At 42.3% G+C, this 22,692-nt stretch overlaps 1 protein-coding gene across 3 annotated transcripts in view; it reads left to right on the top strand.

Moving 5' to 3' along the window:
* Nucleotides 1-19,463, top strand: part of LOC115161137 (integrin beta-3) — a 38,952-nt gene extending 19,489 nt beyond the window's left edge. For all 3 annotated transcript variants that reach the window (XM_029711904.1, XM_029711895.1, XM_029711914.1), the window contains 7 exons: nt 2,717-2,851; nt 7,459-7,918; nt 10,593-10,815; nt 10,993-11,093; nt 11,587-11,706; nt 16,555-16,721; nt 17,816-19,463. In XM_029711904.1, the coding sequence (XP_029567764.1) occupies nt 2,717-2,851; nt 7,459-7,918; nt 10,593-10,815; nt 10,993-11,093; nt 11,587-11,706; nt 16,555-16,721; nt 17,816-17,887 (1,278 nt within the window). In that variant the 3' untranslated portion in view covers nt 17,888-19,463. The remainder of the gene's footprint in view (nt 1-2,716; nt 2,852-7,458; nt 7,919-10,592; nt 10,816-10,992; nt 11,094-11,586; nt 11,707-16,554; nt 16,722-17,815) is intronic.
* Nucleotides 19,464-22,692: the final 3,229 nt, after the last annotated feature.

Below are 22,692 nucleotides of genomic sequence, written 5' to 3'. Positions count from 1 at the left end.
TAACGAGTCACAAGTTGCATGGACTCACTCTGTGCGCAATAATAGTGTTTAACATGATTTTGCAATGACTACCTCATCTCTGTACCCCACACATACAATTATCTGTAAGGTCCCTCAGTCAAGCAGTGAATTTAAACACAGATTCAATCACAAAGACCAGGGAGGTTTTCCAATGCCTCGCAAAGAAGGGCACCTATTGGTAGATGGTAAAAAAAAAAGCAGGCATTGAATATCCCTTTGAGCATGGTGAAGTTATTAATTACACTTTGGATGATGTATAAATACACCAAATCACAGATACAGGCGTCCTTCCTAACTCAGTTGCTAGAGATTAAGGAAACCGCTCAGGGTTTGCAAAAAAATGTGGCAAAGCAATTAACTTTTTGTCCTGAATACAACATTTTATGTTTTGAGGTAAATCTAATACAACACATTACTGAGTACCACTCTCCACATTTTTAAGCATAGTGTTGGCTGCATCATGCTATCAAATCAAAATCAAATCAAATGTTATGTATCACATGCGCTGAATACAACTGGTATAGACTTTACAGTGAAATGCTTGCTTACGAACCTTTCCCAATGATGCAGAGTTAAAAAAATAATAACAACATTTTACAGTATTAACATGTTATAGTAACCAACACAAGAGGAATAAAATAGAATACACAGGAATGGAGCTATATATAGTACCAGCTATATACCAGTACCAGATCAATGTGCAGAGGTACCTGAGGTAGATATGTACATAAAGGCAGGGTAAAGTGGCTACGCATCTGGATAGATAATAGTCAAATAAAATAAAGAACAGAGTAGCAGCAGCAAATTATGTGTGTGTGTGTAGTGTGTGAGGGATTTGTGTGGGAGTGATAGTGTAGTGTGTGTGAGTGAGTGAGTGTCTACGTATATATGGTATGTATATAATGCCTAGTGAGTGTGTGTCACGCTCGTCGAAATGAGCGGACCAAGGCGCAGCGTGAGTTCAGTGCCACATCTTTTATTAAAATGAAACTAAGAAAACAACAAACATACAACGAACGTGAAATCGTAGTGCTCAACACACTAACACAAAACAATATCCCACAAAGCAGGTGGGAACAGGGAACCCTTAAGCATGATCCCCAATTAGAGACAACGAACATCAGCTGCCTCTAATTGGGAACCATACTAAGAGCACCAACATAGAAATAAAAAGACTAGAACACCCCCTAGTCACGCCCTGACCTACAACACCATAGAGAACCAAGGGCTCTCTATGGTCAGGGCGTGACAGTGTGTGTAGGGTCAGTGCAAGATAGAGTCAGTGCAGAGAGTTTGGGTACCATTGATTGACTATTGGCTATTTAGCGGTCTTATGGCTTGGGGGTAGACGCTGTCTTGGAGCCTGTTGTTCCGAGCACTGATGCTCCGGTACTCTTTACCGGACAGTAGGAGAGTGAACAGTCTATGGCTTGGGTGGCTTGAGACTTTTGTCGGGCCTTCCTCTGACACCGCCTGATATAGAGGTCCTGGATGGCAGGTTTGGGAGTTCTGCATCGCTGGGCAGCTCATGGCTGGGTTTCCATTCATAATCCGTTATCGTCTGCAAGCCCTGCCACATACGGTGAGCATCGTAGCCAGTGTAATAGGTTTCCACCTTCCTCCTATATTGTCCTTTTTCATGTTTGATGTCTTGTCGGAGATCGTAGTCGGATTTCTTGTATGCGTCCATGTCAGTGTCCTGTTTAGTGTAAGTGGATAGCTCTAGCCTTTAGCCCAAAGTGGATGTTGCCTATAGTCCATGGTTTTTGGTTGGAACACGTTCTTATAGTCAGTTATTGATGAAACCCGTGACTGTTGTGGTAAATTCCTCAATGTTATTTTTTGAATATGTTTTTTATTTAACCTTTATTTAACTAGGCAAGTCAGTTAAGAACAAATTATCAGATGAATCCTGGAACATATCCCAGTCTGTACTAGCAAAATAAAAATGGTAGACTCGGGTCTGCTTTGTCCGACCACTTCTGTATTGAGCGAATCAGAGGTACTTCCTGTTTGATCTTTTGCTTGTAAACAGTATGCAGGAGAATAGAGTCATGGTCAGATTTACCGAAGGGAGGACGAGGGAGGGCCTTGTACGCATTTCTATGGGTATAATAAAAGTGGTCTGGAGTTTTAGTGGCGCAAGAGACGTGTTGGTATGCTTGTAATCGTTAAGGACTGGAGAGTTTTTCAGGAGAAAAATTAAATGGAATGGACCTAAGAAGAGGCAACATCCTAGAAGAAAACCTGGTTCAGGCTGCTTTCCATCAGACACTGGGAGATGAATTCACCTTTCAGCAGGACAATAACCTAAAACACAAGGTCAAATCTACACTGGAGTTGCTTACCAAGAAGACAGTGAATGTTCCCGGCTGGCCAAGTTACAGTGTTGACTTAAATCTGCTTGAAAATCTATGGCAAGACATGACAATGGTTGTCTAGCAATGATCAACAACCAATTTGACAGAGCTTGAAGAATTTTGAAAAGAATAATAGGCAAATGTTACACAATCCAGGTGTGGAAAGCTCTTAGAGACTTACCCAGAAAGACTCACAGCTGTAATAGCTGCAAAGGTGATTCTAACATGTATTGACTCAGGGGGTTGAATTCTTATCCAATGAAGATATATTAGTGTTTTATCTTTCATGTGTGTGTTTTATGGCTTGTTTCATCTGTGTGTTTTTCTGCGGACAGAAAATCCGCTCAGTGATTGACATGGAGACACAGGGGGTTCCTGAGGAGCTGTCTCTATCCTTCAACGCCACCTGTCTCAATGGAGAGGTCATCCCTGGCATCAAATCCTGCTCTGGACTCAAAATAGGAGACACGGTAAGAGGGCTTTTTCTCCGATCACTTCATCTTTCCTTATTTTTTCTCCTTTTCCTGAGAGGTCATCCCTAGCCTATACGCTCCTGCCCTAGACTTCAAATAGGAGACACGGTACTCAGCGGGGCCCTTACCAAATGATGTTTTTTTTTAAGCCATCCTCAATCCCCACTTTACTGACGACCTCATATGGGAGAAATTACCAGCAATAACAGACAGTCTGTGTCTCTGTGTCTCTGTCTCTCTCTCTCTCTCTCTCTCTCTGCCTCTTTGTTCTGCCTCTTTGTTCTGCCCAAGGCTACCCTGTTTGAAAACTTAAAAAATACACCTTTACTTCCTCCCTTCCTTGAAGTATTCACTGAACTAACCCAAATTGATAGATTAGGAAGGGTTCTATTAAAACACTTTCACCTATTTAGTTATGTCAGATCAATGATTACTTCAAGGAAGGGACGAAGGAAGGGTGCATTTTTTAAGTATTCAAACAGGGTCAAGGACCTCTATACTCTCTTGTATCACTCCGTCCTTCTTCTTCTTATTTCATTTTCTTGAGAGGTCACTTCGGATCTGCATGTGCTCCTCCAGGGAGCTTGCTTCCTTCCCACTTCTATTCTCTATAATTGTTTTATTCGTTTTTTCCTATTATGAGGGAGGGGGTACATTGCTCTCTTTTGCCTTTTCTTTTGATGGGTGTGTTACTAACTGGTGTGTGTGTGTCTGTGTGTCTGTGTGCCTGTGCGTGTGTCTGGGCCTGGTACCAGCCCGTTTCCTGTACACTTCCCCAGTGCTCTGACTCACTCCTGCCAGCCTCATGATCCATATCCAACTGTCTAGCTTGGAACAGTCACACACGCACACTCGCATGTGGAGGGGGTCGGGTCATATGCACACAGAGAACATCTGAAAAGAGAAATGTGTATGTACACACTGCTCACATACTCATAGACACCCTCAGTCCCACACCCAAGACCAGGGTTGGGGAGTAACGGAATCCGTAGCATGTAAAGGATTACAAAAAAAACGGTAACTGTAATCCGTTACGTTACCAGCAAAAATATTGCAATCAGATTACAGATACTTTTGAAAAACTAGATGATTACTTCGAGGATTACTTTTAAATTCAGAAAGGAGGTTTGACACTTCTCTGTTTTCTCAATGACATTCAAATCAGCGTTGAAAAAAGGTGCAAGTTTTTTGTTCCACCTGAGCGAGTCTGACCACAAGTCAGAGACCACTGTGATGACACACCAACTGGGTTTGATTGATCGCGGGAAAAGAGCAGGAATAGGCTTTTGTAGGCTACAGTCCAAGCTATGTCTTCCAGTGGTACGACTGCTGACGGCTTCCAAAGATTTTCCAAATTGAATAAACGCTTGGAGGTAAGGATGACAGGAGTGGTGAAGTCTACGGCGATACGGATATGGCTTATTATTGTTATCTACATTGCAAATGTATGTGAATCACACTGCTGCTCTCTAATTTAGCTATTTGCCCCTTACAGATTGTGTTTGTTGTGGGTGGCTGTTCACAAATCTAAATGTGTATTTGAACCCAATAGTGGTTGATTTCAAGAAGTTTAAGCTGCCTATCAACCATTGTTTTTGAAACCAGTGGACAGCCTGTGAAAAATGCACTCTTGCAACAGATGCACAGTGTGGAACCCAGCCTATGGAATAAAATTGTGGCTTGTATTGCTCAATCTAATTCATGCTGATGAAAAAATTACATCCATAGGCCTAATGGACACATGCTCAAACTCACACACTTAAAGGGGCAATCTGTAGTTGCGACATCCATTTTTGTACATACAGTTGAAGTCAGAAGTTTACATACACCTTAGCCAAATACATTTAAACTCAGTTTTTCACAATTCCTGACATTTAATCCTAGTAAAAATGCCCTGTCTTAGGTCAGTTAGGATCACCACTTTATTTTAAGAATATGAAATGTCAGAATAACAGTAGAGATAATTATTTATTTCAGCTTTTATTTCTTTCATCACATTCCCAGTGGGTCAGAAGTTTACATACACTCAATTAGTGTTTAGTAGCATTGCCTTTGTTTAACTTGTGTCAAACGTTTCGGGTAGCCTTCCACAAGCTTTCCACAATTAGTTGGGTGAATGTTGGCTCATTCCTCCTGACAGAGCTGGTGTAACTGAGTCAGGTTTGTAGGCCTCCTTGCTCAAACACGCCTTTTCAGTTCTGCCCACAAGTTTTCTATAGGATTGAAGTCAGGGTTTTGTGATGGCCACTCCAATACCTTGACTTTGTTGTCCACAAGCCATTTTGACACAACTTTGGAAGTATGCTTGGGGTCATTGTCCATTTGGAAGACCCATTTGCGACCAAGCTTTAACTTCCTGACTAATGTCTTGAGATGTTGCTTCAATATATCCACATAATTTTCCTCCCTCATGATGCCATCTATTTTGTGAAGTGCACCAGTCCCTTCTGCAGCAAAGCACCCCCACAACATGATGCTGCCACCCCCATGCATCACGGTTGGGATGGTGTTCTTCAGCTTGCAAGCCTCCCCCTTTTTCCTCCAAACATAACGATGATCATTACGCCCAAACAGTTCTATTTTTGTTTCATCAGACCAGAGGACATTTCTCCAAAAAGTATGATCTTTGTCCCCATGTACAGTTGCAAACCGTAGTCTGGCTTTTTTATGGCGGTTTTGGAGCAGTGGCTTCTTCCTTGCTGAGCGGCCTTTCAGGTTATGTTGATGTAGGACTCGTTTTACTGTGGATATAGATACTTTTGTAAATGTTTCCTCCAGCATCTTCACAATGTCCTTTACTGTTGTTCTGGGATTGATTTGCACTTTTCGCATCAAAGTACGTTCATCTCTAGGAGACAGAACACGTCCTGAGCGGTATGATGGCTGCGTGGTCCCATGGTGTTTATACTTGCATACTATTGTTTGTACAGATGAACGTGGTACCTTCAGACATTTGGAAATTGCTCCTAAGGATGAACCAGACTTGTGGAGGTTTACACATTTTTTGGCTGATATCTTTTGATTTTCCCATGATGTCAAGCAAAGAGGCACTGAGTTTGAAGGTAGGTCTTGAAATACATCCACAGGTACACCTCCAATTGACTCAAATGAGGTCAATTAGCCTATCAGAAGCTTATAAAGCCATGACATCATTTTCTGGAATTTTCCAAGCTGTTTAAAGGCACAGTCAACTTAGTGTATGTAAACTTCTTACCCACTGGAATTGTGATACAGTGAATTATAAGTTAAATAATCTGTCTGTAAACAATTGTTGGAAAAATGTACTTGTGTCATGCACAAAGTAGATGTCCTAACCGACTTGCCAAAACTATAGTTTGTTACAAGAAATTTGTGGAGTGGTTGAAAAAATAGTTTTAATGACTCCAACTTAAGTGTATGTAAACTTCTGACTTCAACTGTATATATATATATATATCCATTGATTCTTGAAGAATATAACTTATAAATGCCTCATGATTTTAGTTCAACTGTCACACTCCACAAGAACCCCAAATTTAAGCTTGTTTTTCTCCAATGTTTGTAAACATTGTAAATGTAAACAAACACTGCCTCATAACATGGTTAAAACAATCATTTTAATATCATAGATGGTCAGTCCTTGCATCCATAGCTCTATCTGTTAATCTTAGAGTGGTTACATTTCTCCAGCTCCATCCCTCAGCATTTACCAAAACAGAGGCGTTTTGTCCGTTTTGTCCGTTTTGTTATCGTTTTATCTGTGGATTCGCCCTTTAAACAGCTGCATATTATCAAGATATCAAAGTGTCACCAACAAAAAGGTAAACAACAGGCCTATAGCAAATGCAGCATATGGCATTCATTTTTCACATGTAAATAGCACTTTCAGTAGTGCTCAAAGCGTGTCATTCCATGAGCACAGAATTTATTTTTCAACTCGAATCAATGAGCCCAATCAGTCCTCCATGACAACACAATCATTAACAACAAAGTAGGGCTGGCTAATAAGTCCTTAGTTTTGGGGTCATGCTCAGGTAAAACAATTTGGCTAATCTATACTTCCATATTTCCAGTCCTTTTCTTAAAGATCAAGAGGTATAGCATTTTATTGGAATGACTGGAATTCTTATAGACTTTAGTTTTTAATGTAAAGATATAATTTAATCGTATGTAGTAGAAAGCGATGGGTTAGAAGAAGCTTACATAACCAAAGCATAATTAAAATTTAGCATCCATATATGGCCAGCTATGTAAACTTTAACATTGATTTATCCTGCAATTGATGTGGTTCAATTGGTAACATACATTTTTGACTTCTTCTAATGCCTCTTAAGGGGAAAGTAATCTAAAAGTAACTGAATGTAATCCGATTACATTACTGTGTTTGGGTAATCCAAAAGTTATGTTACTGATTACAATTTTGGACAGGTAACTAGTAACTGTAACGGATTACATTTAGAAAGTAACCTACCAAAACTCTGCCCAAGACACACACTTTACTGACCGACATCCCCTTCTCTAGAACCACATATTCACATTACACATTCCTCCTGTGTGCTACCCATCTACTCACTGCACTAACCTCTTCTACCTCCACACCTCCACCCTTCTACTCCTCCACCCAGGTCTCCTTCAGCGTGGAGGCGCGGGCGCGCGGCTGCCCCAAGGACAAGCGCAAGACGTTCGTCATCAAGCCTGTGGGCTTCAAGGACTCTCTGACCGTCACTATCACCTTCGAGTGTGAGTGCAAGTGCCAGGCCCGCGCCGAGCCACTCAGCCCTGTCTGCAACAATGGCAACGGCACCTACGAGTGTGGCATCTGCCTGTGTCACCCGGGGAGACTGGGGCCGCGGTGCGAGTGTGCCGAGGGTGACTACAGCACCACGGAACAGGACCGGTGTAGTGTCCCCTCCACCGTGGGCATTGGGGGTGCAGGGGGTCCTGGGGCAGCGGTGTGCACTGGGAGGGGCGACTGCGTCTGTGGGCAATGCGTGTGCCACAGCAGCGACTTTGGCAAGGTGTGGGGCAAGTTGTGCGAGTGCGATGACTTCAACTGCCTGCGCTACAAGGGCGAGCTGTGTTCAGGTGAGAGAAGAGGGAAGGAGGGAGTGAGTGAGGGGTTTCAAAGTGCTTAGTGCCTATAACTACAGTCCAGACTTGTTGCTGGTCTGGTCTGGCCACATGTTTACATTTCAGTTAGCTGGGAATTTATTTCTGGCAAGTTCTATAAATGTATAGGTATTTCAGTGTTTGTGGCCTACAATCTTTCATCACAATCTGACCTTTAATAATTACCTTTAGACAACTTCTATAACACTTTTTTTCCCAAGATTAACTTAGACATTCTCAAAAACAAATTCAGTTGTTTCTGTCAGAGTTTCTGGGGGAAAATCTGTGAGCTTTTTCCAGGCCAGTACTAGCCATCCTCAATCCTCACCTTACTGAAGACCTCATATGGGAGGAATTACCAACAATAACAGCCAGCCAGACTCTCTCTCACTCTCTCTCTCTCTCTCTCTCTCTCTGTCTACCTCTGTTCTGCCCAGGGCTAAGGGCTAGCTCCACTCACAACAAACATGTGGCTCTGTGCTGTGAGCTGCGGCTGTGTGGGCTAAGACATGCGTTCGACTGGTGTGTTTGTGTTTGAGCTGAGCAACTGAGGTAATGATAGAACAAGTGCCTGCCAAGCTCCGACTTTGCATATGTCACGTAGAAAGAACAAGTAGTTAAAGGTTTATTGTTTGTGTGTAAGTAGTTAGTGTGGGTTGAGCTTTAGCTAATAAGGCTAATCAGGGGTCTTACGTGCTTATGCATACATTATAACTGCACCACAAGTTTAAGTAAGCTTTAAGTTAGGTGTTAATAGTAGTTCTTACAGTAAGTAGTTAGTGTGGTGTGAATTTGAGCTTAAGTTTGGGTGGTTCAACGAAAGCAAATACTAGTGTATGACCATCCTTAGAGTTTAGCTCTAATGCTAGAGGTCATTAACTCTAAGCGATGCCAGAGTGGGTGCCTTGTGAGGTAAGGCAACAAGGCTGCTGAACACAGGGAACACATGTAAAGCCTACATTATCTGTGCCCCTGTCAAATAGTGGATTAAGGCCTTCTGTAATGCTGGATGTTGGGTACTGTAAATCTATTCACTTAGTGCTCTGATAACTCTTAATTCAAAGCGTTACATTCACTGAAATCCACTCACAAGCACTAAGTCACTAGCTTGTATCCCATATTCCTGTATCCCCTCATAACCAACATCATCACTGCAAGACATGTACCCTGCCTGTTTAGTTGTACATTTACCCTCTCCAATATAATTCTCACAACCTATTCCCCAAAGTGCAATGATGATTGAGAAAATACCTCTCTGCTTTGTCAGTGGCTGATGCTGTCATAGAGCTAAAAATAAACCTGGTCTGGTAAAAGGGGCCTGAGGTAACGAGCTGGAAATGCAGTTGATTTCTGTGTGTGTGTGTGTGTGTGTGTGTGTGTGTGTGTGTGTGTGTGTGTGTGTGTGTGTGTGTGTGTGTGTGTGTGTGTGTGTGTGTGTGTTATGTATTGTTCCGAGTGGGAAACAATGCCCACATAACACGGTTTTAGAGAGAAGCAGTTAGAGAATGGCATAATGACAGGAGAGCGGTGGTTGGAAGGCTTGTGGTTTCCTTAATGTTTGTTTTTGACAAGTCATTTTGTTATCCAGGTTCACTTGCTCCCATTGTTTTCCTGTCCTATTGTTTATCTGGAGTCTGGTTGGTGGTGATAAACCAACAACAGCAGATGTATGTTCTGCACTGTAACTGTCTTACTGGCACTGGGTCCAAAAAAACACACACATATACATGCACGGGCACACACACACACGCACACACACACACACACACACACACACACACACAGGCTAAAAAAGAACCCAGACATTGCTGACACATCATATTTTATGTTCTAGAGAAACAACAATGGAATTAGTTCCACTTCCAGCGCTCCAACTATCACAGAAACAGGACTTGCTACTTCGCAGTATTTGGCTTAAAATTCCTGGAATTCCTCACCATTCCAATCCCTTCTTTTTTTTCAGACGGATTTAGGGTGGATTAGTGATTTTTGATAACACCCAAGTGTGCTTTATAGGGTTCAATGCACTTCGTCCAAAATGGTACCCTATTCCCTATTGAGTGCACTACTTTTGACCAGTGCCCCCTTTTGACCGGGGCCCATAGGGCTCTGATGAAAAGTAGTGCACTATATAGGGAATAGGGTGCCATTTGGAAAATAGACAATGTGTGTGGAATGTATGGCAAATCTCCTTATGTAAGCAATGATTGATCAAGAGATTGGAAATGCAAATAGATTGTTGATGAAATGAGTATTCAACATGATTCAGAAATAGTGTTCATTCGTACCAATCTCTAATGTCACATTCACTGGGATTCATCAAAAAGTGCACAGAAATATTATGAACTTCTGTAAATATATTATAGGAAGAACACATTTGAAACTATAGTCACCTGAACGATTACCCATGTTTTGACTTTCTCCGCCCCCTCTCAACTTTCCACCCTTCCTTCTCCCTCAACCCTACTCACCTTTCTCCACTCTCCTCGTCTCCCTCTCCTCTCTCACCTTCCTGTCTTTGCTATACCCTCTTCTTCTTCTCCTCTTTCCTCTATTCTTCCCTCACCCCATCGCCCATATTTCTGCATCCTCTCTATCCTCCTCCCCTCTTCCTTACTTCCTTCCTTGCCTCTCGCTCTCTCCTCCCCAGGCCACGGCACCTGTGACTGTGGGTTCTGCCAGTGTGACTCGGACTGGCAGGGGGAGAACTGTAACTGCTCCCGCCGTACTGACACCTGTATGTCCAGCCTTGGCCTGCTGTGTAGTGGCCGGGGCCAGTGTGTGTGCGGGGCCTGCGAGTGCACCCAGCCGGGAGCCTACGGGGCCACCTGCGACAAGTGCCCCACCTGCCCCGATGCCTGCACCATGAAGAAGTGAGTGTGGTATCCACACACACTCACAGACAGACAGACACACACACACACACACTCTCACACTCTCATGCAATTGCCTCATGTTGAGAAGAACGTGAGTAATAGATGCTGATGTGTGTGTGTGTGTGTGTGTGTGTGTGCGTGTGCGTGTGCGCATGCGTGTCTGGACTGGTACAGAGAGTGTGTGGAATGTAAGCATTTCAAGCGAGGGAAGCTGTTTGATGACAACACCTGCACCCGCATCTGCAGAGACGAGATTCAGCTAGTGGATGACCTTGGTAAGACAAATCCATTTCAAATCCAATTTGACTTAAATAGCCCTTTTTACAGCTACATTCACAAAGTACTTTACAGTAACCCAACCTTGACCCCCAAAGCAAGCAGCAGCACAGTAGTAAAGCAAATCTCCCGAGAAGGAAGAAACCATGAGTGGAACCAGACTCATAGGTGGGGTCCATCCTCCTCTGACTGTGCCAGGTCAAAGTTTGGAGTATAAATGACCGGCTAGTCCACACAGTTCACCAACAAAGCCAAATGGTTGTCCATTTAGGCAAATAAGACACCAAATCATTGACTGAAAAACACGCTTCAAACCACCTCTGTTTAATATCCAACATTAATACCCAAATGAACATCATGATGCTGTCTTGAGATTGTCATTAGCGTGACACTATTTACAGTCAAGATGGCTGACATTGTATCAAATGATAGGACTATTTTGTGTAAAGATAAGAGAAAGATGATTCCCTACTCCTTCTCTCTGCCTCCCAGAGTTCCATGATAAAAATGCTGTGAACTGCACCTATAAGGACGAGGATGACTGTGTGGAGCGCTTCCAGTATTATGAGGACGCCAGTGGCAAGTCCATCCTATTTGTGGTCAAAGAGCCTGGTAAGAATCATACACACACACACATATTTGAGGACATCTTTTGTGTCCACAAAATGTTAAATGGTATTTTCCAAAATGCTAAACTTCCGATTTTAGTAGAAGTGTGTTTGAACAAAAAAACTTATGGCTGTTATTATTTTATTTACCAAATGTAAAAGTGACCACAAGACACTACAACCACAAACCAACACATCCAGGCCCACTCTCTTTTGGAGCCTCGTGTTCAATCAGCGCTCCCTTTTGATCCCACCTACCCCCATCCATCGCCATCCATCCCCATCCATCCATCTGCTTGTTAAGCGGCCTTGTTGAAAGAGTCGTCGGTTGCAAAAAGCTGTTAACAGCCAGAGCCCGCAGAGAAAGCCTGTCCCTGGGCCTGCTTTTAGTGGACCCACGTGTGGACCCTACATTGTAAAAAGACGCTCGTTAAACAAGCACCCGGCTCCCGAGGAACTCGCTGACGCTTCACAATCCTCTAGGGAGGAAGGAGGGATAAGGGAGAGAGAAGTGGTGGTGGGGGGGGGGGAGAAGTGGGGGGGGTAGTGGTGGGGGAGAGGGAGGGAGGGAGGGGGAGAGAGAGCCAAAGAGAGCGAGAGGTGGGGTAGTGGTAGGAGAGAGAGAGAGAGAGAGAGAGAGAGAGAGAGAGAGAGAGAGAGAGAGAGAGAGAGAGCAAAATGCAAAATGGAAAACACTAAACAGAAACAGCCATGTTGAACCTGCCTCGAATAGTCATCAAAAGTATCTTGGCCTGTATTAGGTTTAGTTGATGTGTAGGGCCTGCCAGAACTGGAATTCCTGAAGTCCAACTCACATAAGCAGAGGTAGAATAAATAAACCTTTAGTTAGCACAAAATTACTATATCCTTCACTTTCTATGTGTACACTCAAAAAGGTGCTATCCAGAACCTAAAAGGGTTCTATAGCTGTCCCCGTAGGAGAAACCTTTGAAGAACCCTTTTTGGTTACCAGTAGAACCCTTTTGGTTCCAGATAGAACCCTATTGGGTTCCATGTAGAACCCTTTCCCCAGAGGGTTCTACATGGAAGCCAAAAGAGTTCAACCTGTAACCATAAAGGGTTCTCCTATGGGGACAGCTGAAGAACCCTTTTGGAACCCTTTTTTTCTAAGATTGTATACTCATACGGTATATATTGCCATAAACAAGGCGGGTTTACAATCTGAAACATCATCCCATACACAATCTGTACAGACTCATACGTTTTATAAACAGACACTAATGAAACCGAGCCTGGTCCCAGATCTGCTTGTGCTGTGTAGCAACGCCTATGTCAATAGTGTAGGAGTTGGCTAGACAGCACAGACAGATCTGAAACCAGGCTAAATAAAACCAACTTGTGGAATCAAAATGTAGAGTATTCTGATGAGGAGTCGGGGATCATATCACCCATTCAAAGTCATACAAAGACACTTGAAATGCTAGAATGGGGTAAGACTTACGTCTTTAAGTCGTGAAGCAGCACACAAAAAAATAGAACTTTTAACCAGTGTAACTGTATGTCCAATATTTAAAATCCTATCCTATAATCATATCCTAACAATGTCCAGGCTCATCTTATTGAGCCATGAAGATGGGATGATGGATAGAGCAGTGAGATAAGAGAAGTGAGTAGGAGAGGTAGAGCTACAGGAAATGGAGTTAGAGCGAGGGAGGTATAGAATGAGAAGAATGATGCATAGAGGGGGAGGGAAATCGGAAAGGTGGGAGCAAAGAAGTTGCTTTGATGTAGCTGTAAAAGTACACCCCTGCCTGGAATGTTGCGCAACAAACGCACGCACACACACAAACACACACACACACACACACACACACAAACAAACGCACAGACACACACACGGATGGACCCAAACGAGAGACTAGAATGAGGGGGAGTAGGTATAACTCATCTGGTATAGGTCATCCCTTCCTCATATCCATCATTAGCCGTTTCGCTATGTAAGGGATAATCAAGGAGGGGCTATGCGTTCTCTGGAAAATAATGCACGACGTGGAAGGTGTGTTCCACGACGCGCTAGCGTGGTGGCACTAAACTTCCACGGAGTTGCATTATTTTCCAGAGAACGCATAGAGCCACGAGTTGATTATCCCTGTGTATAATTTAACACATTTGCTGCTAGAAATGTGTTCAGCTGCCGGTAGAAATGTGTTCAACATCCACCGAAGTAGCTAACTAGCAAGTTTACTAGATCGCTACAGTAGTTGCCTTGGTAACCAAACAAACCGACTTGCTAGTTTAGCTAACCAAACCATAAATCCTAGCTTACTGTTATAAAAATATGATTCTACAATGCCCATAATGTTTTCGATTCAACTTTGGCTTTCAAAAGCAGCTCAAACAAAGAACGTGTAAGAATGAACTTCATAGCCATTGAATTAGACCGTGCATTATTTAAGTGATAATGCCTGAGAAGCTGGTGTTTGGAGGATATACAGTGCATTCGGAAAGAATTCAGACCCCTTGACTTTTTCCACATTTTCTTACGTTACAGCCTTATTCTAAAATTGATTAAATCGTTTTTTTTCATCAATCTACACACAATACCCAATAATGATAAAGCAAAAACTGTTTTTTAGAAATGTTTGCACATTTATAAAGAATAAAAAAACGGAAATATCACATTTACAGACATATTTACTTTGTTGAAGAACCTTAAGCAGCGAATACGGCCTCGGGTCTTCTTGGGTATGACGCTATAAACTTGGCACACTTGTATTTGGGGAGTTTCTCCCATTCTTCTCTGCAGATCCTCTCAAGCTCTGTCAGGTTGGATGTGGAGCGTCGCAGCTATTTTCAGGTCTCTCCAGAGATGTTCGATCGGGTTCAAGTCCGGGCTCTGGCTGGGCCACTCAAGGACATTCAGAGACTTGTCACGGGTCTTCTTGGGTATGACGCTATAAACTTGGCACACTTGTATTTGGGGAGTTTCTCCCATTCTTCTCTGCAGATCCTCTCAAGCTCTGTCATGTTGGATGGGGAGTGTTGCAGCTATTTTCAGGTCTCTCCAGAGATGTTCAATCGGGTTCAAGTCCGGGCTCTGGCTGGGCCACTCAAGGACATTCAGAGACTTGTCCCGAAGCCACTCCTGCGTTGTCTTAGCTGTGTGCTTAGGGTTGTTGTCCTGTTGGAAGATGAACCTTCGCCCTAGTCTGAAGTGCTGAGTGCTCTGGAGCAGGTTTTCATCAAGGATCTTTCTGTACCTTGCTCCATTCATGTTTCCCTCGATCCTCACTAGTCTCCCAGTCCCTGCTGCTGAAAAACATCCCCACAGAATGATGCTGGCACCACCATGCTTCACCATAGGGATGGTGGCAGGTTTCCTCCAGGCTTGACGCTTGGAATTCAGGCCAAAGAGTTCAATTTTGGTTTCATCAGACCAGAGAATCTTGTTTCTCATGGTCAGAGTCCTTTAGGTGCCTTTGGCAAACTCTAAGCAGGCTTCATGTGCCATTTACTGAAGAATGGCTTCCTTCTGGCCACTCTACCATAAAGACCTGATTGGTGGAGTGCTGCAGAGATGGTTGTCCTTCTGGAAGGTTCTCCCATCTCCCCAAAGGAACTCTGGAGCTCTGTCAGAGTGATCATCTGGTTCTTGGTAACCTCCCTGACCAAGGCCCTTCTCCCCCAGGGGCTCAGTTTGGCCGGGCGGCCAGCTCTAGGAAGAGTCTTGGTGGTTCCAAACTTCTTACATTTAAGAATGATGGAGGCCACTGTGTTATTGGGGACCTTAAATGCTGCAGGAATGTTTTTGGTATCCTTCCCCATATCTGTATCTCGACACAATCCTGTCTCGGCGTTCTACTGACAATTCCTTCGACCTCAAGGCTTGCTTTTTGCTCTAACATGCACTGTCAACTGTTGGACCTTATATAGACAGGTGTGTGCCTTTCCAAATCATGTCCAATCAATTGAATTTACCACAGGTTGACTCCAATCAAGTTGTAGAAACATCTCAAGGATGATCAATGGAAACAGGATGCACCTGAACTCAATTTCGAGTCTCATAGCAAAGTGTTTGAATACTTATGTAAATAAGGTATTTTTTATTTACATTTTTTTTAAATAAAATTGCAACCATTTCTAAACCTGTTTTTGCTTTGTCATTATGTGGTATTGTGTGTACATTGATGAGGAAAAAAAATAATTGAATGAATTTTATAATACGGCTGTTACATAACAAAATGTGGAAAAAGTCAAGGGGTCTGAATACTTCCGAATGCACTGTATATGATGGGTCAAAAAAGTTAGTGCAAGGGTCAATGCAGATAGTCGGGGTAGCTATTTGGTTAACTATTTAACAAACTATTTAGCAGTTAGTTCAGTATCCTAAACGAGTATTCAACAAAGCCATGGTATAAAATACCTTACAATGCCTCTGTTGTTCCTTATAATGCCTTAAAAATGCCTTTATAATGTAAACATATTTAGACCAGATACACTAACAAAATCTTATTATCAGCTCTCACACTCTTCAACAGAGTTATTGGAGACATTTGGTATTGTTTTCTGCCTGATCTAAGAACAGCTTCTCCTAACCAAATCCCAATCCTAACCATATTCGCAATGCGTAAAACTTACTTGCGAACAGTGCTTAGGGACAATAGGCTTTGTTAAGGGCTCAAATGTTAAAAGCGTGTCATTCTGTGCTTCTGGCAACTGATGTTTGATGTCTTGCCCTCATGTGTGGCTGTATTGTGTTATGTGGAAGTTTGCTGACAATTTATTACTGTAGACAGGGCTCTCTCACAAAAGAGATTCCTGTCCCAATTGGATTTCACCTGAATAAAGGATAAATAAAATAAACATCCCTTGGTTGCCCCTCTTCCCCCAGACTGCCCTAAGGGTCCAGACATCCTGGTGGTGCTGCTGTCCGTAGCCGGGGCCATCTTGGTTCTGGGTCTGGTCGGCCTGCTCATCTGGAAGCTGCTGGTCACCATTCATGACCGCCGTGAGTTCGCCAAGTTCGAGGAGGAGCGTGCTCGCGCCAAGTGGGATATGGTAAGAGGCTGCATCACATCCGGCCGTGAGTCCCATAGGGCGGCGCACAATTGGCCCAACCTCGTCCGGGTTTGGCTGGAGTAGGCCGTCATTGTAAATAAGAACTTGTTCTTAACTGACTTGCTTAGTTAAATAAAGGTTCAATTAAAAGAAAAATGAAAAAGAGGGCACATGCACACAATTGTGCACACACACACTCTTGGCTTGCTAGGCTGAAACCAACCCATAGCCCATGGGTGGCCAACAACGCCGGTCCTGGGGTGCTACAACCATTCAACTGGGCACAATCTTCCATTTAGAACACAAGTAGATTCATCGGATGTGGGATTCAGTTAATCAACCAGCTTTCTATACTTCATTTTGAATTTGAGGGTGTCACAGTGCAAGGCTATGAACTACCAGGTATACTGCTCTACTGCTCCCCTACCATACAAGGCAATGTATTAAAGAAGGCAAAAAGATCATAAATATTTGCTCATTTGTGTTGTTGAAACTTCTATTGTTTGGTTGGAAGCAGAGGTCGGGTCTCTCTCTCCTACTCGCTCTCTCATTATGCTTTTTATGATTTTTTTTCGCTGCAATGTTCCTCCCTATACAGGAAAAAAAAGGCAGCCTCCACTCTCCAGGGGTGGCTTGGTTGGCACTGAAATTAGCTAACGCTAATTAGCTTTTACAGGCAGTGGCAGGGGCTGCCTCACACACACACTCTTCCCATCAGACGTCCCGTCCTGACCTCATCTGGAGTCCCTAATCCTGCGCATGGGATGCCAGAACTCCCATAATCCTCCTTGCTTAAATGTGCTCAATTTGTTGTAACTCGAGTGCCGGGCAGCATGTGAGCCACAGGAGTGGTAGGTGTACCATGTGTCTGAAGTAAGGCTACTGTTCATAACTCGTCATAGAGCTCCTGAATTGAGGCCCACGTTCAACTCACAACTCATATTCAAGTCAATTCAGGAATGGGTGGATCTTGAAATCTAATGCACATGAATGAATTCCTGAAAGGAATTTCAGGTCATCAACTGAATTGACTTGAGCTGAACTGTAGTTGACCCCATAACATTCATTCTGAAACTCTCTGTTTTGAATTGCAGGGCCATAACCCCCTGTACAAAGGAGCCACCTCAACCTTCACAAACATCACATACAGAGGCAACAAGGAGTGATGGCAACCAGGATCACTGAAATTACTGCATCATTTGAAGGATCACTGAAATGACTGCATCATTTGAAGGATCATTAAAATAACTGCATCCCATTGGATTCTTTCAATTTCCTCTGGAATGTTACGATTTCATGTGCTGGCTCTACTGTCACAAGAAGAAGATGTAATATTTGTGTAGTGGTTTGTTGTACATATGTATTTAAACGATACCAGATATGTTTTTCGGAGGCATTTCAACATTAACTACCATCAAGTTCTATCAAAATCCATAAATATAACTTAGGCTGTCCATTAATGAAAGTAGAGATAAATGTACGACAGTAGACGTGACTCGAGTAAGGCACATTACTTTCTTTAGTGACAGAGGAGAAGCGAAGGACAAAGAGAAGAGGACTGGCAACCCCTCAGAGCCTGGTTCCCCTCTTGGTTTCTTCCTAGGTTCCGGCCTTTCTAGGGAGTTTTTCCTAGCCACCGTGCTTCTACATCTGCATTGCTTGCTGTTTGGTGTTTTAGGCTGGGTTTCTGTATAGCACTTTGTGACATCGGCTGATGTAAAAAGGGCTTTATAAATACATTTGATTGATTGACTGATAATGATACTCATAGCATACGCATGATATCACTTACTCATCAGCGTGTTGTAATTTCCTGTTTGTAAGAGTCTGGCATGATAAGCACATTGTCCAAAACAACATTTCTGAGACATGTGGTTTAGCGATCTGTCACTTTGCTATAACAGAAAAACGCCTTTGGTTTCTCTTGCATTCTCATTTCACAGATAAACAGTTTCCTTCAGCTGTTGACATTGACTTGCAACATATCTCTCAGATATGCCAAAAAATTATGCTCAAATGTTTTTACGTCAGTTTTGGTGTATATTATGATTCTATGTACCGCACATTGCCCCATATCCATAGCGTATTAGAGTAGGAGTGCTGATCTAGGATCAGATCATAATGAATAAGATTACATGGATATGGGGAACCTGATCCTAGATCAAGACTCCAACTCTGAAATGACCTATTGGTAAAGAGGTGTGGAGTCTTTGTTTGTATGTGAAACCAGCACTGCCTTCTTACATTCCCAGTTATTGTCAATATAATGTTCAGGTATACCATTCTTCAGACACAACACCACAAATCATCTCTCAATCACATGAATACATTTACTCCTTCGGTGGAAGCATCATAGTCAGTGTCTTGTATTCATAAATGTGACGTGTTATTAAGATATTTGCTCACTGTATATATTGTTGCACTTGTTTACTTTAATCAACTGCCCTTGTTGATTATGGGTCAGTTAAGCTGTCAATCATTTGTAAGACTTAACTTGAACTGGACCTCCAGCCAAGATTTCACTGATGATAGGTTTCACTGACTCCGGACACTGTTTTTATTTGCCCAAAACATCCCCATTACCAGAAAAGGAAGGAAGCACAGAGTACTATGATGACATCATTACATATTAAATTCACAGGGTCTGCGTTGTAAGAAATGTTTGTAATTCTTTTACATTGTTTTTCATATCCACTTTTGCAAGGGAAACATTTAAATAAATAAATAATGGGTTTAAATGGATACTGAATTTGTGTGATATGTATTTCTTATTATAAACTGGGTGGTTCGAGCCCTGAATGCTGATTGGCTGAAAGCTGTGGTATATTAGACCGTATACCACAGGTATGACAAAACATTTATTTTTACTGTTCTAATTACATTTATAACTAGTTTATAATAGCAATAAGGCACCTCGGGGGATGTGGTATATAGCTAAGGGCTGTAGCCAGGCACTCCGTGTTGCATCATGCATAAGAACCGCCCTTAGCCGTGGTATATTGGCCATATACCACACCCCCTTGGTCATTATTGCTTAAGTATATAATTGTTGTAAAGTTAAATATAGCAGAACACTGCATGCAAAATGATTGGCTGATGGGTTTTAAAGTTAAAAACAACTTTCATATTGCGCTGTGAGAGTGCATGATTGGAATACTCAACAAAATAGTGTTTACAGAGTAAAACTAAATTAATATATTAGGAATATATTAGTTCACTATGGTTTCTTGCAGTGTGTGAAAACTGTTGTCTAGTTTACCCCTGAAAGCGGGTTAGCAGTTTTGGTTAAATAAACCCCTCAGTCTTTTTTACTTGTGAGAGGGGCTTGTCAAAGAGTCTTTCCTCTTCTTTGGGCTTGTGTTTCAGGGGCCAAAGCGATGAGGCCAAGGACCAGTTTGTTTAGCATATTATTCATATTGTGTAGAACAATGCTTCCCTCTTCTGGCCTGTATGCAAATTGCAGGCCTTTTGGTCGACACTTCAGGCACCACAGATAATTGCAACAGATGACCACCCCAAACCCTGGAATTAGTGATGTACTCAGTCCCAACCCCTGGAATCGATGTAATTAGTTAGTGACCACATTTACATGCACACCAATATCCCGTTATTGTTCGGGATAGGCCTACTCAAGTATTCTGTTTTTGGGTTTACACATAAACATAGTATCCCGTTTACAATAACCCAAAAAGGCTTGTATCCCGGTTATCAGAAACCTGGATAAAATGCCTGGGATATGCAGATTTTTCTACGGGATTCTGTGGCATGTAAACATCTTATCCCGTTTCCTGTTGTTTTTCGCGGTCTGCGCAGAATCAGTTTCGCATATCATGGGTGTTGTGTGATGATATTTTCATCTGATTGTCAAACGAATCACATAAAAAACATTTGGTAGGACACTTGTTTTTCAACTAAAGTTATATACATGCGGCTTCCCTTCTGTCATAACTTGCTGCCCCAGAAGACTAAATAAAGTAGTGCTCACCAGAATAATGTCTTACATTGATAGAATTAATGCATTAGTAGGCCTAATCTAATTTACACCGGTAAAGTTGTCCGTTTCGTTTAGGGACTGGGGAGAATAACTCCAAAACAGCGGAAAGATTGGCCCTGTCAAAAATGTCCAAATGTCATCAGTTTGACCAGTTATAAGGAAATTAAAAGCAGAGAAAAGACTTCAGTTCATCTTGGGTGCATACTTTATGTGGTTGAAATACTGTCTGCTTGCATAACAGTTTCAAATATAACACATTACACTTGCATTCGCATTTTCTCAAGAGATGCTGAAAGAAATACATTTTGTTTCTCTACTCCTGTTCCCAAGGGAGGGGGGGCAGTTCAAAGCTGACATATTGAATTGTTTTAAGATGGTCATAATATGGATCATTTAGCTATTTGATTTTCAACTTTAGGACCCCTTTAAGTATCCTCCCCAAAAATAAAATAGAATAATTTGATAAAATATTAATTTGGCCTTATACTACCATAGCCCATAGAAACGCATTGAATAACACATCCATAAATGGCCCAAAAAAAAGACAGTCAAAAAATAAATCATAAGGAACAAGCTTTTTAAGTGTCTGTATATCTAGGAGATATAAGAAAGATCAGGAAATATATATATATATATATATATATATATACAGTACCAGTCAAAAGTTTGGACACACCCACTCATTCAAGGGGTTTTCTTTATTTTTACTATAGAATAATAGTGAAGACATCAAAACTATGAAATAACACATATGCAATCACGTAGTAACCAAAAAAGTGTTAAACAAATCAAAATATATTTTAGATTTTAGATTCTTCAAAGTTGCCACCCTTTGCCTTGATGACAGCTTTGCACACTCTTGGCATTCTCTCAACCAGCTTCATGAAGTAGTCACCTGGAATGCATTTCAATTAACAGGTGTGCCTTATTAAAAGTTAATTTGTGGAATTTCTTTCCTTCTTAATGGTTTGGATTCTCAGTTCATCTCGCTGACAGGAACAAACATCTCTCAGGGAAGAAGAAGGGTGGGGGTGTCTGTTTCATGATTAACGACTCATGGTGTAATTGTAATAACATACAGGAACTCAAGTCCTTTTGTTCACCCGACCTAGAATACCTCACAATCAAATGCTGACCGTACTATCTCCCATTAGAATTCTCTTCGATTATTGTCACAGCCGCACATATTCCCCCTCAAGTCGAAACCATGACGGCCCTCAAGGAACTTCACTGGACTTTATGCAAACTGGAAACCATATATCCTGAGGCTGCATTTTATTGTAGCTGGGGATTTGAACAAAGCAAATTTGAGGAAAAGGCTACCTAAATTCTATCAGCATATTGACTGTAGTACTCGCGCTGGAAAAACACTCGACCATTGTTATTCCAACTTCTGGTATGCATACAAGGCCCTCCCCCGCCCTCCTTTTGGCAAATCTGATCCACGACTCCATTTTGCTCCTCCCTTCCTATATGCAGAAACTCAAACAGGAAGTACCCGTGCTGAGGACTATTCAACGCTGGTCTGAACAATCAGAATCCATGCTTCAAGATTGTTTTGATCACACAGTCTAGGATAAGTTCCGGGTAGCTCCCGATAATAATATTGACATGTACACTGAGATGCGCTTTAATCAAGAAGTGTATAGGAGAAGTTGTACCCACTGTGACTATTAAAACCTACCCTAACCAGAAACCATGGATAGATGGCAGCATTCGCGCAAAACTGAAAGTGCGAACCACCGAAGGTAACCTACCTAAATGATTACCACCCCGTAGCACTCACGTCAGTAGCCATGAAGTGCTTTGAAAGGATGGTCATGGCTCACATCAACAGCATCCTCCCGGATACCCTAGACAAACTCCAATTCGCGTACCGCCCAAACAGATCCACAGATGATGCAATCTCAATCGCACTCCACACTGCCCTTTCCCACCTGGACAAAAGGAACACTATGTGAGAATGGTGTTCATTGA

Source organism: Salmo trutta, chromosome 2 (genome assembly GCF_901001165.1).
Source record: "Salmo trutta chromosome 2, fSalTru1.1, whole genome shotgun sequence".
NCBI classification, from domain to species: Eukaryota; Metazoa; Chordata; class Actinopteri; order Salmoniformes; family Salmonidae; genus Salmo; species Salmo trutta.
This window is presented reverse-complemented; position numbering and strand designations above follow the sequence as displayed.